The sequence below is a fragment of the Triticum urartu genome, chromosome 6, assembly GCF_003073215.2.
Source record: "Triticum urartu cultivar G1812 chromosome 6, Tu2.1, whole genome shotgun sequence".
Taxonomy (NCBI): Eukaryota; Viridiplantae; Streptophyta; class Magnoliopsida; order Poales; family Poaceae; genus Triticum; species Triticum urartu.
Genome location: NC_053027.1, coordinates 325,650,138 through 325,669,485, shown reverse-complemented (window position 1 = coordinate 325,669,485; position 19,348 = coordinate 325,650,138). Strand labels below are relative to the sequence as shown.

General features: G+C 42.9%; 1 protein-coding gene across 1 annotated transcript; it reads right to left on the bottom strand.

The window, feature by feature from the left end:
- Window positions 1-13,770: 13,770 nt before the first annotated feature.
- LOC125516761 (protein FAR1-RELATED SEQUENCE 5-like) lies at window positions 13,771-18,382 on the bottom strand. The gene is made up of 6 exons (XM_048682082.1): window positions 18,325-18,382; window positions 18,159-18,199; window positions 17,340-17,417; window positions 14,981-16,641; window positions 14,600-14,869; window positions 13,771-14,512 (listed from the first exon to the last, which is right to left on the bottom strand). Exons 1-6 carry the CDS (start codon window positions 18,380-18,382, stop codon window positions 13,771-13,773), a joined length of 2,850 nt encoding a protein of 949 aa, XP_048538039.1.
- Window positions 18,383-19,348: the final 966 nt, after the last annotated feature.

Here is a 19,348-nt window from a genome sequence, read left to right as displayed (position 1 = left end):
GGGGTGGCATCGAGAGACATGGGGCCCAGTTGCATGTACCACAGCAGGCACGCAACTGCATGTCTTCTAGCTGGGTTGCATCCTGAGTTCCATTTTTTGTTGGTTGCCGCAGGGGCGGCTTCTAGTTTTTTGGTCCCAACTCGGGGAGGGGGGTACCCAATGTTTTTGTCGAATGGGGTGGCGTCAAGAGACATGGGGCCCAGTTGCATGTCCCACACCAGGCATTCAACTGCATGTCTTCTAGCTTGGTTGTAACTAGAGGGCTTTTGTCTTGTCGGTGGGCGCGGCGTCGAGAGACATGGGGGGGGGGGCAGTTGCATGTCCCAGACCAGGCACGCAATTGCATGTCTTCTAGCTTGGTCGCAACTAGAGGGATTTTTTCTTGTTGGAAGGGCGCGGCGTCGAGAGACATGGGGCCCCAGTTGCATCTCCCACACTAGGCACGCAACTGCATGCCTTCTAGCTGGGTTGCAACTTGACTCTCATTTTTTGTTGGTTGCCGGAGGGGCAGCTTCTAGTTTTCTGGTCCTAACTCTGGGAGGGGGGCGAGTACCCAATGTTTTGTCGAATGGGGCGACGTCAAGACACCAGGCACGCAACTGCATGTCTTCTAGCTTTGGTCACAACTAGAGGGATTTTTTCTTATCAGAAGGGTATGGCGTCGAAGAGACATGGGGACCGAATTGCATCCCCCACACTAGGACACGCAACTGCATGTCTTCTAGCTTGGTCGCAACTAGAGGGATATTTTCTTTTTGTCAGAAGGGTGCAGCGTCGAGAGACATGGGGGCCCTAGTTGCATCTCCCACACTATGCATGCAACTACATGTCTTCTAGCTTGGTCGCAACTTGACTTCCATTTTGTTGTTTTTGTCTAAAGGGCGGCTTCTATTTTTGTTGGTCGCGTCTTGGGGGGGGGGATACACTTTTTGTTTTGTCCGGAAGGGCGCGGCGCCGAGAGACATGGGGCCCCAGTTGCATGTCCCACAGTAGGCACGCAACTGCATGTCTTCTAGCTGGGTTACAATCTTTGACTTCCATTTTTTGTTGGTTGCTGGAGGGGTGGCTTCTAGTTTTCTGGTCCCAACTCGGGGGGAGGGAGGGTACGCAACTGCATGTCTTCTATCTTGGTCGCAACTAGAGGGCTTTTTGTCTTGTCGGTGGGCGCGGCGTCGAGAGACATGGGGGGGGGGCCCAGTTGCATGCCCCAGACCAGGCACGCAATTGCATGTCTTCTAGCTTGGTCGCAACTAGAGAGGATTTTTTTCTTGTTGGAAGGGCGCGGCGTCGAGATACATAGGGCCCAGTTGCATGTCCCACACCAGGCACGCAACCGCATGTCTTCTAGTTGGTCGCAACTAGAGCATTTTTTTCTTGTCGGAAGGGCGCGGCTTCGAGAGACATGGGACCCCAATTGCATCTCCCACACTAGGCACGCAACTGCATTTATTCTAGCTTGGTCGCAACTAGAGGGATTTTTTCTTATCGGAAGGGCGCGGCGTCAAAGAGACACGGGGCCAGAGTTGCATCTCCCACACTAGGACACACAACTGCATGTCTTCTAGCTTGGTTGCAACTTGACTTCCATTTTTTGTTGGTTGCCAGAGGGGCGGCTTCTAGTTTTCTGGTCCCAACTCGGGGAGGGGGGCATGTCCCCCAATTTTTTGTTGAATGGGGCAGCGTCAATAGACATGAGGGGCCTAGTTGCATGTCCCACACCAGGCATGCAACTGCATGTCTTCTAGCTTGGTCGCAACTAGAGGGATTTTTTCTTGTCGGAAGGGCCCGAGTTGCATCTCCCACACCAGGACACACAACTGCACGTCTTCTAGCTTGGTCACAACTTTGACTTTTTCCATTTTTTTGTGCTTTGTCGGAGGGGCGGCTTCTAGTTTTTAGGTTGGTAACTCGGGGGGTGAGGGTACTTTTTGTTTTGTTGAATGGGGCGGGGTCGAGACATCGGGCCTAGTTGCATGTCCCACACCAGGCACGCAACTGCATGTCTTCTAGTTTGTTCGCAACTAGGAGGGGCTTTGTTTTGTCGGAGGGGGCGTCGTCAAGAGACATGGGTCCCAGTTGCATGTCCAACACCAGGCATGCAACTTCATGTCTTCTAGCTTGGTCGCAACTAGGAGGGATTTTTTTGTCTTTGTCAGTGGGCGCGACATCGAGAGAAATGGGGTCCTAGTTGCATGTCCCATAGTAGGCACGCAACTACATGTCTTCTAGCTGGGTCCCAACTTGACTTCCATTTTTTGTTGCTTGTCGGAGGGGCGGCTTCTAGTTTTCTGGTCCCAACTCGGGGAGAGGGGGTACCCAACTTTTTGTCGAATGGGGCGGCGTCAAGAGACATGCGGCCCAGTTGCATGTCCCACACTAGGCACGCAACTGCGTGTCTTCTAGCTTGGTCGCAACTAGAGGGCTTTTGTCTTGTCGGTGGGCGCGGTGTCAAGAGACATGGGGGGCTCAGTTGCATGTCCCCAGACAGGCACACAATTGCATATCTTTCTAGCTTGGTCGCAACTAGAGGGCTTTTTGTTTTGTCGGTGGGCGTGGCGTCGAGAGACACAGGGGAGGCCCAGTTGCATGTCCCAGACCAGGCACGCAATTGCATATCTTCTAGCTTGGTCGCAACTAGAGGCCTTTTTGTCTTGTTGGTGGGCGCGGCGTCGAGAGACACGGGGGGGGGGGGCAGTTGCATGTCCCAGACCAGGCACGCAATTGCATGTCTTCTAGCTTGGTCGCAACTAGAGGGATTCTTTATTGTTGGAAGGGCGCGATGTCGAGATACATGGCGCCCCAGTGTCATCTCCCACACTAGGCACGCAACTGCATGCGTTCTATCTGGTTTGCAACTTGACTTCCATTTTTTGTTGGTTGCCAGAGGGGCGGCTTCTAGTTTTCTAGACCCAAATTTTTGTTGAATGGGGGGGGGGGCAGTTGCATGTCCCAGACCAGGCACGCAATTGCATGTCTTCTAGCTTGGTCGCAACTAGAGGGATTCTTTATTGTTGGAAGGGCGCGATGTCGAGATACATGGCGCCCCAGTGTCATCTCCCACACTAGGCACGCAACTGCATGCGTTCTATCTGGTTTGCAACTTGACTTCCATTTTTTGTTGGTTGCCAGAGGGGCGGCTTCTAGTTTTCTAGACCCAAATTTTTGTTGAATGGGGGGGGGGGCAGTTGCATGTCCCAGACCAGGCACGCAATTGCATGTCTTCTAGCTTGGTCACAACTAGAGGGATTTTTTCTTGTCGGAAGGGCACGGCGTCGAAGAGACACGGGGCCCGAGTTGCATCTCCCACACTAGGACACACAACTGCATGTCTTCTAGCTTGGTCGCAACTTTGACTTTTTCCATTTTTTTTGTGCTTTGTCGGAGGGGCGGCTTCTAGTTTTTAGGTTGCAACTCCGGGGGGGTGAGGGTACCTTTTGTTTTGTCGAATGGGGCGGCGTCGAGACATCGGGCCTAGTTGCATGTCCCACACCAGGTATGCAATTGCATGTCTTCTAGTTTGTTCGCAACTAGGGGGGCTTTGTTTTGTCGGAGGGGGTGGCGTTAAGAGACATGGGGCCCTAGTTGCATGTCCCACAGTAGGCACGCAACTGCATGTCTTCTTGCTTGGTCGCAACTGGGAGGGACCTTGTTTTGTTAGAGGGGGCGGTGTCAAGAGACATGGGGACCAGTTGCATGCCCCACACTAGGCACACAACTGCATGTCTTCTAGTTTTGGTCACAACTAGGAGTGGCCTTGTTTTGTCGGAGGGGGCGGCGTCAAGAGACATGGGGATTAGTTGCATGTCCCCACACCAGGCACGCAACTGCATGTCTTCTAGTTTGTTCACAACTAGGGAGGGGCTCTGTTTTGTCGAGGGGGCGGCGTCAAGAGACATGGGGACCAGTTGCATGTACCACACCAGGCACGCAACTGCATGTCTTCTAGCTTTGGTCGCAACTAGGGGGGCTTTGTTTTGTCGGAGGGGCGCGGCGTCAAGAGACATGGGGAGCCCAGTTGCATGTCCCACACCAAGGATGCAATTGCATGTTTTCTAGCTTGGTTGCAACTAGGGGGGAGAGGGGACTTTTGTTTTGTCGGAGCGAGCGGCGTCGAGAGAGATTGGGGGCAAGTTGCATGTCCCATACTAGGCACGCAACTGCATGTCTTGTAACTTGGTTGCAACTAGGGGGGCATTTGTTTTGTCGAAAGGGAACGACGTCAAGATACATGGGGCCTAGTTGCATGTCCCGCACTAGGGCAGCATTGAGCGACATGGGGCCCAGTTTGCATGCCCAACTATACTCATGCAACCGCATGTCTTTATAGCATGGTCGGAACTTAGTGTCTTCCAACTTAGTTGCAATTAGGGGACTTTGTTTTTACCGGAGAGGGTGACAATAAGAGAGGGCAACAACTAGTCATGCAATTGCAAACATTGTCCCCCGGAGTATAACTACATGTTCTTTTACAAACATTTTTTTTCTCAAACTACACTTTTTTTGCTTGGTCGGAAGGGGGCAACTCCACCCGTGAATCCTCTACCCTCACTATGTGTCATACGAGCACCATAACACCGCCATTTTCCACCACGCTCACAAACACAAATCAAGCATGCTCTACCCTCACTGTGTAGAGGATTTATGAAAAAATAATATTCATATACATTTGTTTACTTTCTTCTTTTTGCATTTTTTGTTTTCCCAAGGATTTGAGAAAAATATATATTTTTTTGTATCTTATTCTAACAACGGAGCTCATTTTCTCAAAAAGAAAAGGAGCATATTAAGGAAGAAGAGTTACTTGTCCAGATCCTCGGACACATTTTTTTAATACTTTTTGTGTAGGAAAGGAGTTTTTTCGAAATGGAGGCAAAAGATTTGTCGTATCGATTAATTAAGCAGAGATAATTGCCCAACAAATCAACGGAAAATAGTGACTACACACGGTGTGCTGCTGTTTTCTATTTTCTTTTTCTTTTTTTCTTTAAGTCTCCAGAATGTGGACCCAGGCTCTACTTCTTTCTAGAGGTCACCCAACGGCACATAGACACAGAGAGAGAACGGGAAAGGAAGGAAGCGCATCACGGGGGCGGTCACATCCAAGGTTTCCGGGGCGGAAGTCGCCAGCGACGAGATGCTCGTCGACGCCTGCAGCGAGATGCTCGGCGGCGCCCCTCCAGAGTTCGTGCGCCTCGTTGATGAGGTGAGCTACGGCCCCTTTTCCGCTCTCTCCGCTCCACCCACACAAATCGCCCCCCGTTTGCGTGTACGCAAGGCGAAATCGAGCTGCGGATGTCCATTTTCTGCAGTATAGAATTCATAATTTGTTGAAGAATCACGATTCCGTGAGGGAATTTCAAGTGTAGAAGAGGGATTTTGGTGTGTTTTCGTGCAGCGGCATGGGGGGGGGACTAGCGTGGTCGGCCATGAGGTGAAATGGGCGCCGGTGGTGCTGCCCGACGAGAGGGTGTCAGGGGCAGCGTGGTTGTCTTCTCCATTGTTCTCCAGCGGCACCCCGGCCAGCGCCACGCCCGGTCAACAGGATGTGGAACTTAGTAGGACTATGTCTGAATTTTATTATGTGCTCTATGAGAGCGTCAGTCTAATTCTGTTCACTGTCAGAAGGCATTCTGTTTGTTTGTGTTTTTTCTGAACTTAACATGTGGGAGCTGCTCAGATACAACGACAACTAATCAATTTAGAGAGCGGGAACACGAATCATGGACAGATATGTATGCATGTTTTTGCAGTTTGCTGCTTGTTTTTTAGTTTTGCAATCTTGATATGCGGCGTCAAGTATAGTCCCCTTGCAGAATTTGCCAACTGGAATTTGGAGCGAATGATTCCTGTACTTGAACAATGTTTGTGCACTCTGTTGCCTGAAAATTCAGAGTTTCTGTACTTGAACATGTTTTTATTTGTACTTATGTTTTGAACAAGATATATCTACGATTCACAAGTAAATGATGGCACCAGAACTGCTAGTATATAGCAGAATTTAGCAGTTTTGTAGTCCCCTCGCTGATTTCATGCAAACTGGAATATGTTTTTGCGTCTTGTCCCCTGGCTGAATTTGCTAACTGGAATATGTTGTGTCTAGTCCCCTTTTGTCTAGTCATTCAGTGATTTGTGAGCATGGGAGGGATTTTGTATTTTGTTGAGATTGCGTCTTAGGAGAATGTACGCACCTAAGAACGTTTTACAATTTTAGGTCTGCACAATTTCTTGCAAACATCCGCCCTGAGTTTACAAGCAAAACATTCAGACGGATCAAACCATTTTTTTGTGAAAGAAATGCAGCATGCTCTAAGATGGCAGGTGTCTTTTTTGGGTAATTTTTTGTTGCTGTTTCAAACCAAAAAAAGATACTATTTGTGATTCTCTTTCTGCTACTTGCAACTCTTTTTGAGAAATCAAGTATATATTAGGCCATATTCCTCTTTGAGGACAATGCTCGGTTTATTTTCCTATGCGTAAATTCCTCTTAACCAATTCTAAACCATATCCCGGCTCTGTATCTTATTTTGTTAGCTAAGTGGCACAGTAAAGTTTTTGAGAGGGAATCCAGTGATCATTTTTATTTTTATTTTTTGTCTTTTTTGTGTGTAAATCCACTTTTGTGATCTATATTTTTTAAATTAATGTGCCTCTTTTTTTATGGAGCAGTGTCTGATGGATGCCCGCAAGAAGATTGAACACGAGATCGAAAGTAAAGCCAAGGCGTCCTTGAAAGAAGGGTTAGGTCAAGAGCTTAAAACTGTACGCACTCGAAATCTCATCATCTTTTTTTTATTTGTTTTGATTTAACCCCTTTTTTTTGTACATTTTGTTATGAATCTCATCATCATTTTTTTGGGCATGAAGTTTGTGGAGATGGAGTATATGGTGTGAATATAGATTCTGGGATGGAGTTTGTGGATATGACCATTTTTTTGGGCATGTTTTTGGTTGCTTTAGTCGTACTTGGTTGCCACTGATGTATTTTTTCAATTATTTTTGGCCTGCTTGTACCAAGTATTTTTTCCTATGCCTGTTTGAATTTTTTTTCCTGAGGCATTTGGCATACTGAGATAGTTGATTTTTTGTTTTGAGCCAATGTGTGTGTTCTACACCAAGCTGGGCCAGTGTTGTGTTATACATAGTTCTGTTTCTAGGCAATTCTAGCCATACTCCATTCCCTCACAGAAATCTGAGCTGAGCTAGTACTTGCGACGGAGGGACACGTGGGTGGGCGGCAACAACCAATGTGGGGTATGCGTGCGTGCGTGCTTCCGCGTGGCGCGACGAGCATTGTGGTTGGGATCGGATGTCCACACCGCGAACGAGGCTGTGACTTTGAGCACCTGCTAGTTGTCCTTCTTTTTCCTCACACACGAAAAAAGAAACCTGCTACTTTTATTAAGTATTTTGTTTTTGCCTAACTGCATCTCACTTAGCAGCACCTTTCTCAAGCCTGCACTACTAACCGAATCAATCATAATCGCTGTGTTTTTCACTTTCCCTTATCTGAATTTAGACTCCAAGATCATAATCCTTGTCTCTGATGCACAACTTTTTTGAATGATTCTGGCGCAGTATTTTTTTCTTTTAGCTAACTACACAGTAAAGTTTTGAGAGGGAATCAAGTGATCATTTATCTTTCTCTTATTTGTGTTTGTGTTAAATCCACTTTTTCTTTTTAGCTAACTGCCTCTTTTTTGTTAAATGCAATCACCCATTTTTGTATGCTTTTTGCAATGTCTACTGCTTGGTTTTTCGTTAAGCATTAGCAAACAAGGGAAGTTACCCTGCAACATATGTGTGTTGTTTTTGCTATTTATCTTTTTTTGGCCTAGAGTATGTTTGCAAAAGATACATGTTACTATGCAACACTAATGTATAATATGCATTTTTTTGTGAACACAGCCACACCCAGGTACATATATTGAAGATGAAGAAGGGAACCCTGGTAGTGATAGGAATGAAGAAGGGAGACATCAGTGTGTGGAAGATACTGATTTAGATGAGAGAGGCTATGATGTCGAGATCACTGACACTGAAGCATCAGACGATTTGCTGTATGAAGAAGTTCTGACGGTGGTGTGTAACTCTTTATATACAAATACACACTTTTTCTTTTTCCAAGGTTATTAGTTCATATAGGAAGTTTTTAACTAGGCAACACATGTTGAAAGAGAGGCTATGATTATTTTCTTTTTTTGATGTTTAAAAAAATAGCTAACGAATGATTTGTGTTGCCTCTTTATTTTCTTTGGCAATAAGCTGATGAACGAAGATATGTCTGACGACCAGATCATCCGTTGTTTCCTGGTTGTGGCATTATCAACATTCCTCTGCCCGACATCAAACACTAAACCAAGCACCAAATATATGGGAGCTCTAGTTAATGTGGAGCAACTCAAGCAACTAAATTGGTGCAGGTTTGTTCATGATTGGGAGTTGATGTATATAAAGAAATACCAAAAGGAAAAGCTGAAGTAGAACCGAACAATCATGACTCTAGGAGGATGTATATACCACCTAGCAGTATGTCACTCTTTTTTTTTCAAATCCAACGTGTTATTTTTATGTGATTAAGCCATTTTTTGTGTTTGTTTTATCTTTGTTGGTGTAGTCCTATATCATCTAATCTAATTCTTTTTCTGGTTTTTTGGTTTTTTGTAACTTTTTAATGTTCTTTTCTTTTTCTCGTTCTCTTGAACTTACATTCCTAACTCCATTTTTTTCGTTTTTGAACCACAACAATTTTGATGCAATACAAAAGGAGGAGGATAGATGCCCAATCAAGCAGCGAACCACATGATCCCTGTTCAATCAAGCACAAGAAGCCTTTGGAATCTCTTTTGAAGGTACAGAATGTGCTTTTTTTCTTTTTCGTAATGCAAGTTGATTTTCAAAAAGATTCGTCTAACATAGTTTTTTGCTTTTTGTGTTTGCATTCTTTTCCTGCAACAGGCTGACGAAAAAATCCCCTCAAAACAGGGTGAAGAAAAGGATGAAGTCCACACTCTAGATAATCAACAAGAGAAAAGCAGCAGCCTCAACTACATGCTTATTGGAGAAGCAAAAGAGAACCACGTTCAAAATGTAGCAGAGAGTGCCAAGGAAGACATCCCAACAGAGCTCATTCAGTCCAAAATAATTTTCATGGAATCAAAGCAAACAACATTTTCTGGTTTTCAAAACACATCAATTCAGGAATTGGTACACAAATTTTATTTTTCTTCATGTCAGCAGTGCCATTCATAGACATGCTTACACTCTCTAGTTGTCAATTTTTTTGCCTTCTTCTATGTGTTTTAACTGTGTCTTTTTTCTTTGTTTTTTGTTTGTTTACTTGAAAACAGGACCTGCAGAGGAAAAAATTTAGGGGGCGCCCGGATAACCTGAGCATAGACATTAATGTAAAAGCGCAACCAGAGAGTGGTACGCATGTCTTCTATTTTTTTATGCTCTCTATTTTATAAAAACTGAAGCATAGACATTAATGTACCAGCACAATCAGAGGTCTCCTTTTCTTGTGTGTGTGTGTGTTACCGAAATGCTTTATTTGTTTTCAGGGACACATACAGATGAGGTTTTTGCAAGAGGATATAAAATCATTAGCGACTTTCTAGACAAGGCAAGAGAAAAATATTTCTTCGCCGATGATAGCACCCCCTCATTCAGGATCTCTGAAGATGTGGATGAATGTGGAAATATAATCAAAGAACATGAATTGTGGAGGCCTGTATGGATGAAGGATGAGTGTTACAAAAAAAAGATAGAGGCTAGTTTTTCAATATCTTTTTTTCATCCACAAGTGGTTTCTCCTGTCAACATAAATGCCATATTTTCAATGCACATAACATTTTTTCTTTTTCTCATAAACAGGCAACGAAGTTGAAGATCACCAAAAACTTCAAGGAAGTACAGCCAGAAGAAGTTGACATTTGTGTGCAAGGGAATACAAACTTGAAGGTATTCTCCCCCCCATCTGTTCAAATTTTTCCTATAAACCCAGGCTATTTTTTTACTTCTTTTGTTCTCTCTCTGTGTTTTTGTTACTTGGTTTTTGCGACATGCAACACAGAAACAGGGAAGCAGTAGTTCAAACTACAAGCTAAGCATTCACTGCGCCCAAAGGGAAGTACAAAGAAGTTTGATGTGTGAGACGCCACAACCCCCAAAACCAGTTGAGGAGATTGTTGATTTGGTCAGTTTCGCAAAAAACTTTATTGTCTTGTAGTAGTTTATCACAAATAGGCTTTTTTCTCCAAGCATTTCCAGGGTTGACTTTTTCCTTCCTTTTTTCTTTTTTATTCACCCTATGTGGCACAGACAACACCTGAAGTTCAAATGTCAACTGGGTGGAATCACATGCAAACTTGCTACTCACCATGCAAAAATAATAACGAGTACACATCCGAGACTCCCCCACTCAAAATGAAGAAGGTAGTCCTGTAATAGCAGATTTCTTATCAAATACAAGCATGTATTCTTTTTTCGTACTAAAACAATCCTTTTCATATGCACTTTTTTGTGTGTTTGGTTCTATTTTTATGTTTCCCCCAGGACTACTCCATGGTTCCAATAATAGGAAAAAGGTTATTTGCAGAGGAGGAAAGCTGTCAACAAGAATCCAGTGGCAGCAAAAGGAATCCAGTACAACTAATGGAAGAAAAAACTGTAAGAAGCCATTTTTTATTTTTTAAGTGCTCTCTGTTTGTTAATCGTTCTTTTCTTTTTTTGAAATTCTTTCTAATTATGCATCTAACATTTTTATTTTTTCTTGCCCTTTTTGTGTCATATGTATAGTCAGGACAACTCAAAATTCATGGAGAAAACATGTTTAGGCAAGAGCGCAGCACATTGGTCAACATAACTGATGATTTTTACAACACAAATCTCTCGTTAGGAAGGCCAAGCAGTTTCCGTGGAAAAGAAAATGCACCACCAAAGAGGATTGTCCAAGCAAGCAGGTACCGTAGCTCACCGTACGACTGCAGCGAAAGGGGCCCAATAATGCCACACGAGAGAAAGATGTATGAGAACATAACATCCCTGGCCAATGTTGAAGGATCGTGAGTTTTTTCTCAGATGCACTATTTCTTTTTTGCAAAATGTTTTTCTTGCCTTATACTCACTGTAAAGACTTTTTGTGCGTAAGCTAACCTGCAAGCTGACATGTTTTCCTTTTGTTCTATATGTACAGCAAACTTGCAGTTTTGATTGACAAAACCATTGCCACATTTGGACAGTTGGGTAACTCGATGAAAATAGGTGGCCGGGTCCAGGCCTATGTCATAAATGTGTACTGTAGGCACCTATTTAATGAAAATCATCCTAGGAACTCACTCAAGCACTATTTCTTCCACACTGCATTTGCAAGCAAATGAAACCCAACCTTTTTTCTCTCTGTTTGTTTTTTATGATTTCCCTTGTTTTTATTTTTTCTGTCATCGTACTTACCTACCTTTCAAAATTTTCATCATTCAACAACTTAAAAGGAATATTTCCTGGGCAAATGGAAAAATGATGAGGCAAGAATTTGGTGGAGGAAGAAACTGATTACGAGTTTCATTGGAGCTGGAAAAGCACATAATCTTTCGATGTCAGACAAGGTTTTTTGTCAAACTTCCTCTTTTCATTTTTCGACAACACAAGTTCAGCTATAATTTCGTTTAGTGTTTTTTCCTTATTTCAATATACACCAACTTGTTGTCTATATTTTCCCTTTTTCTGCATCAACTCCAAAATGGATGTACACAAGTTGTACTTTCCAACACTACACGAAGAACATTACTTTCTGTTCATCGTTGACATCAAGGGTCACATGTTTTATTTTCTAGATTCTTTCTACGATGAGAAGAGCTCATATCATATGAACATAAAAAAGAAGATTGTAAGTACAAGGGTTTTAAATACTGTTTTTTTGTTTTTGTGATAATTATATTTTGTCTGCAAGTTTTTCCTGCAAACATCAATAAATGTTTATTTTTTATATTTGAGGCAGATCTCAAGCTTTATATGCACTTGGTACGAAGCTCGGCTCCAGCCAATGGATTTCAATGCATTCCCTGCTGTTTACCCTAAAGTCCCTCAACAAGATAACGAGTATGAAACCAAACATCTACGCTTTTATTTTCCCTGACTTCCTTTTGCTTTGTTGTAACTTTTTAATACGTTTTTTGTGATTTTTGTTCACAAACACCTGTACCTTTTTTGTGTGTATGTCTTTTTTCAGTACTAATTGTGGCATTTTCACTATGAAACTAATGGGATGGTGCCCAAGGAATCCAACCCCTATAGTTTTTTCACCAAAAGATGTCCCAGATGCAAGGATCCGATATGCTGTTGATCTCATGTTCAGCCACTACAACACTTTGGATGACGAGAAGAAGCGTGTGAAGGAGTTCCGCCTATAGGTTAACCCCATATGCAATTTTCTGGTTTTTTCAGATTCCTTTGCTTTATGTTTGTGACAGGATTTTATTAAGTTTCCCCTTTGTGTTCTTATCCTTCCGTGCAGACATGAAAAAGTGCTGACAGCTCCTAAAAGACACCACTCATAGATGATAAGAGGAGCTGTATCAAGAGTCATATCAGCAAAATCAAAGGAAAAGAGGAGCTACATCAAACACATAGTTAGCAATTGTTAAACATTTTCGAGATGTTTTTCTATTTTTTGTATGAACAGAGAATGTAGACCCTTCTTGTTGCTGTAGACATATATATGCCCCCTCTATTTTTTTGTTTGGTTGGGAAACATGTGCTCCCGAAGGTACTTCTCCCCTAGTTTGTTCTTTCTCACTCGGTAATTTGGTGAAACACAGGAACTATAACAGTGTTTTTCCTCATGTGTTTATGTTTGCACCTTTTTTCCAAAATTTTGCTTAAATGAATTTTCATGTTTCCCGTGTGGCATCAATACTTTTTCTGGTGTTTTCCATCTGATGGAGAGGGCCAAGGAGATGACGACACAAAGGTCACCCTCTCTTTTTGTATCTTTTTCGTACTCATTTTAATGCACATCAGTCATCTTTAAGTTTCTAGATCTCTATATTTTTAGGTTCAGATCCACCTAAAATCTTTGCTCATGTTTGAGTTTTTCCTGTATCATTTTACTCCTGCACTCATTTTTTGCTTACAAACATATTAAAGTATGAAGTCATCTTTCAGAATCCCAGCTAGGGTAGCAAGTTTTGTTCATACAATTTTCAGTTTTACTGCATTTTGTCATTTTACTAATAAAGATCATATAGCAGGCACCAAAAACTTATGAACTTAAGGAGGAGAAACAATGCCCATTTGGATTTTTCTCATCATGCAAGGAAACACTCATAAAGATCAAGACCAATAGCAACAAGGTAATTTATCCACATTGTTTCCCATCATTTGCGCAGCAACAGAGTTTTCAGTTCATAAGCAAAAAAAAGAGGAAGAGAAACATGCAACAATTTTTATCTTCTCTCCTTATAATGTACTTATTGTTAAAGAACTTTCAACTCTTTTTTTCTTCAAGATGCACCAGTAGTATCTTTTCGTGCGCTCCGCTTCTCGCCTGTTTTTTGCTTCCCTCCTGTTTGTTTTTTGCTAGACATCCCCTTTGAGGCACTAGGCGCACTAGTAGTATCCTTCTGTGCACTCCGTTTGTCACCTGCTTTTGTCCCCCCTCCTGTTTGATTCTTCCTACCACTATCCTTTGAAGCACCAGGGACTCCTATGACAACAATATTTTTTCTTAGTTTTTTAGGTACAAACAAATGACAGCAGCAGAGTGATGAGATTTTAAGCAGTAGTCCTTTTAAAGTGCGAGGATTGAGGCAAACCTATTGGTTGCTCGCCGACTGTAGTCTTCTTGTGAAATTGGGACCTGGGGATGTGTTTGTTTGTGCACGGAGCCAAAACATGGTCATGCTGACCACAATGGCTGCAACCAATTTGTTGTTTTGCTTGTAGTTTCTCCAAAAATGTCTTGTAATGCTCTTGTGGACGCCCCTTCGGAACAATAACATCAGGATCCTTTAGACTTTCCCCGTACCCATCAGGGTGCGGTGTGACCATAGTAGGGGCTAGAGCTCTATCAACATGCTTATCTTGCATTTTTTGCTGCTCCTCTGCCAAACTCATCTCATCTAGCTTTGCCTCAATCCTCACACTTTCACCAACCACATACATATATTTTTCATTGGATGACGCAGCATCCGAAGCCATTTCATTCAGTCTGCTAGACAGCAACATGTATCTAAGGTGATGGTCCCCTGCTGTTAGCTCCTCAGGGACGCCGTACCTGAGTTTTCTAATGTCTTTTCTTTGCTTGGGTCTCCATCTGTCAATGTAGTACTTCTCAGGTAGCACTGGCAAGTTGAGGTGTGTTAATACCCTAAGTATATGGCTGCACACAACGCCATCTTTTTCAAACTTTCCACAAATGCAAGCAAAATCCTCTCTGTGCATATCAACAATGACAACATATCTCCGGATTCTAAAATCTTTCTCAGCGAGCATCCTTGTCTTGTACACCTCGTACCTTGTGTTTTTCTCAACCTCCTCCACATGCAACTGGCTTGCAAACTTTATAACTTTCTGAAATTTGTAGAATATCGCTCTGTTGTACTTCTCTGCAGCCTGCAATTCCAGTTCAGTGCCCAGCCAGTAGGTTGGCTTTGTTGTTCTGGTAATAGAGTCTTGTTCCTTCTCATTCTCCTGCATCGCTTTCAATATCCGCTCATACTCACGCAAAAAGGTAATCACACTGAATGTTGAGCCTACGTTGTCCTTGAATATGGCATTTGTCCCTTCAGTCCGGGCAGTCGAGTGGATGAAAGGGAAGAAGCTTTTCTTGAAATAGACTGGGACAAACAACTTCCTGTACTTCCACATGTACCTGAAGTACTTGACATTCTCTACTCCATACTTCTGCGTCATTGGTGGCCACAACGTCTCAAACTCTACCTCTTTCAAGCAGTTATGCATGATGTCGCTGAAGTCAGCATACAAGTCTGGTTGTGTTGAAAAGGTTCTCACACATCTTTCCCGAACCTTTTTCATTATGTGGAACAGACAACACCTGTGAACAACACCCTTGAAAACAGCAGGAACCGCGGTCTTCAGCGCCACATCTTGGTCAGTAATGACCGTGAGAGGAGCTTTTCGACGCATGAAGTCCAGAAATGTGTCGAAAAGCCATTCAAATGTGTCCACCGTCTCATTGTGTACTATAGCACAAGCAAACAAGGAGTTGAGCCCGTGTCCAGTGATGCCAACAAACGGTGCAAATGGCATATTGTATCGGTTTGTCTTGTATGTCATGTCAAAACTCAAACAATCACCATACAGCTCATACATTTTTCTCGAGTAGCCATCCGCCCAGAATATGCACAACACCTTGTTGATGTCCTCGTCAGCAACTTTGAATGCATAATAGAAATTTGGATCTTCCTTTTGTTTGTTCCTAAAGTACTCAAGGACCTGCAGCATATCTCCCTTGCCATTCTCTCTGTTTATTGCCGTCCTCACATTGCTAACATATTTCTTAGTGTATGGTGCATCACCCCCTCGCAGGTAAGAAAGAATGGCCATAATCTTCCTAGTGGGCATTTGTACAGAGTTAAATGTCCTGATAAACAACTTCTCTTCCTCTGTCATCTTCTTGTGCGATCTGAGATACTTGCTCTCGTTTGGAGGGCTAAGGGTGTGGTTGTGCTCCAGGTCAACAACCGTGACAACCCATTTGTCTCCTTTTAGTGTTGCAATCATTTTAGCCTGGCACCCGGTTATTTGTATGAAGTTTTTCCTCTTCCTTTTTGCCTTCTCGGGCGGGAGAATCCCTGTTTTTTCTTGCTTCTTGAGCTGCCTCTGTTTTTTCTTTTCTTCAAGCACATCCTCGCCAACAACTTCACCCGAGCGGTTGCACCTGTAAGTGTAACGGGACACTGTCTTGCCACCAGGTTTAGTTGCATGGTAGTTGCCTGCTTTCTTGATTGCAAAACCACAAATGGCTGCATACTCATTGTAGAATGCATGGGCAACATCACAAGAATCAAAGACCATGCCCACATATGGCACATGGTGGCTCCGTACTTCTTGGCTGCAAGTCTGAGCCTGAGCCGCACAAATACTGTCACTTTCTATGAACATGAGTATGTCCTCCTGTGATAGGTGTTCAACATTTTCTTGTTGCACTGGCTCGCCTTCCTGTTGATCATCACAATCACAGACATTCTTGTTTTTTCCATGTGCGTCTATTTGTTTACCATTGTCTGAAACATCATCGAAGCTCATGCCATCCGTGAAACTAGGACCATGGCTGGAGCCAGCAGCTGCTGAATCATCCCCCAAACCACCATCAAGACTCATGTCCTCAGGGAAACTAGGTCCATGGCTTGAACCAGCAGCAACTTCATCATCCAAATCATCATCCAAGTCATCCTCACCTTCATCAAAGTCAAAATCACCATCATCGCTGTCTTGTTCTCTGTATCTAGGTTGGTAGCTGCAACCTTGGTGCCCTTCAGCTGTGTTGCCATCCCAGCTCCAGCTAGGGAAACCTTCTGCCCCCACATCTACATTTCCTGCTTGCTGCCTCCCTGTTGGCTGGCCCCCCTCATCTTGTCCATGCAAACGCCCATACCGCTCAGTTATCATGTATGTGTCATTCTGTATCAGCAACAACAAGAATAAGAGAGTAAGCATTTTTTTGTTATTTTTTCTGTCACACATGGGGGAAAGGGCAGTCGGATATGTACATATGTAAATGAAATCATACCTCACAAAACCCCCTGCCACCAGAATCTTGTTGTTAACCAGAATGTTGAGATCCACCAATACCAGCCTGTGAGCACAAACATGTTATGTAGTTTATATTTTACTTGTTGACATTTTCAACATTTTTTGTTTCCACTATACATGTCAAAGTCAACAATATAAAGGCACTTATAGTACCTCTTGATCAGCAGCCATCAACAATTGTGTGTGGCTCATGTAACCACTTCCAAGGAAATTCATTTCCTGCATTTATTTTCACCTTTTTGCATGTTAGAATTTGGTAATAGTATAAGTTACTTTCTTTTCTCTTTTTATCTTCTTCCGAGTTATAAGTATCTGCAACATAGCAGAAGAACAAGTTTTTTCATGAAAGCACGTACATGTGTTGCAAAAGGACTTGAAGATGTTTGAAATGCCAGTCGCGTCCCAGCTTGTTGCTGTTGCACATATTGGGCACCAACGTATGGCTGCTGCACATAGAGAGTAATGTTCTAAGTTCTTTTCTTTTTTTGATGCCACCCAAAAAAATGATGTATTTTTTCTTTCACAATCTAATGGTTTTGTTCTTTTAAAAAAACATCGATCCTTACATGAACCGATGTTACTGGATCAACTGGGACTGGTCCATGACTGATTGGAGTTCCTTGTGACATAGTTTCACCCGGCACCTACAAAATGAAGAGAGAATCATTAATTATGAGGTATACATTTTCTATCTTCTGTAGTTAGCAAACAAGATGTTACATATACTGCACATTTCCATCTTTCTATATAGATCCAGAGGGGGCAGGGGCATGTATGCTTTTATATGCTTCTTCTTATACAACCCACTGTAGCAGATCTTGAAAAAAGGTTCAGTTTTCACTGTATTTGTACTGGGGTAATCATGGGACACTACTTGTTCAGGGGAGGGGCATCTATAAGAATTTGCTGAATTTTTACAACTAGGTAATTCTGTTTTTTTGCCCTGAAACATGAAAATCAAAACAACTCATATACATGTTTCTGTAGGGAGCTGTACAGCATCAATTTCCATGACATATGTTTTCTTGTCTCATGCAAAGAACCATGTTCATTAGTTTATCATATTCAAAACGTGTCAACAACAATAGCAAATTTTCAACTTCTCTATCCAAAACAAGCATACAACCTTTTCTCTGTCCACAAACTTCTCTATCCTGAACTGTATGTGTGTTGGACATACACAAAATAGCAGCATGGAAATTATTATCCTTTATGTCATCAAACCACTGAATACCCATGCTTCTAAAATACTACATGCATCTAATATACTACATGCTTCTAATATTCTACAATTTTCTTCTTCATTTTTTTCTTCAGAGAAACTTTGAACAACATGTGAGACAAAGATGGACTTTTCCTCCCATGAAGTTATCTCAGAGACAAACCTGCGTGCCCATCAGGAATTTTCCATACTGCTCCAAGATTGCTGCAGAAAAACAAAGGGAGAATAAGAAATCAGAAGGTTTTCATCCAAAAAGAAGAAAGGGAACAAGATCAGGAAAATTGAAAAAGAAAGGAGCTGCAGATGGATCCATGGACGCACAAACTCACCCTGGTGAGTTTGTTTCCCTTTGTCCCTGTTCTTATCTTCATCATCTGCTTCTTTCATGTCCAAGAACAGCCGCCACCTACACTAGGGTTGGGTAGGGGAGGTAGGGACGGGGAGGAAGGAGGGGAAAGGTGGGAGGGGTGAGGACTGGCGTGTTCTCTGGGGGGGGGGGGGGGGGGGTTCAGGGTTTTGACAGAGGAGCAAAAGTTTTCCCGTCTTTTAGCTATACATGGGCTTTATGGGTTTGTTTTTGGTGTGTCCAGGGATGGGGACACAGGTACAACAGGCCTGACAAACAGCAAAAACCCAGCAGAAAGCCCATACAACAGTAGCAGCTTGTTGGTCCAGCCTCAATGCGACAAACAAAGTGAGAAGCCCAGCCCAAAGTAACAAACAAACAAACAGGAGGAAAATGAAATAAGCCCAGGTGCTAAGCCGTTTCAACCCAATAGAAACAGAGGTACTTAACAGGCCTAATCTGCATGCGATGACGTCAGCCGACTGAGACCTAGACACTCCCTTAGAGAAAACATATGCATACATTTGCATCAAACAATTATGCAGAAAGTGGACATCTTAAGTTCTGGCAATCCGCTTGATGCCATCTCACTTGGTAAATACGTAAATTTGGTTTAGTGTTCTCTGATGCTATGTCACACCAACTACGTATGGACTACAACTTGATGGTTAAGAATTTTTAAATTAAATCACTCCTTGTTATTATTAATACTTATTTCATTAGGTTTGCATTTATAGGATGTATACACCAAACCTTTTTGAGGCTCCTTAATATCTATCCATGAATTGAGAAGCAAAGGATAAATGCTGGAAATAAAAACGGCGCAGCAAGGCGCGCGTATGCTTCTAGTCATATCTAATCTGCTAAGCTAATCTTGGAGATCTTGGGGCTTTGGGTTCCTCTGGCTCCAATCAAAAATGAAGATCTCCCTCGGGCGGTCGCCCATTTATTGGTTCCTTGGTCGGTTGCCTTGGCCATCTCTGTCTTGGTCTCCTTCTTTGTATCCA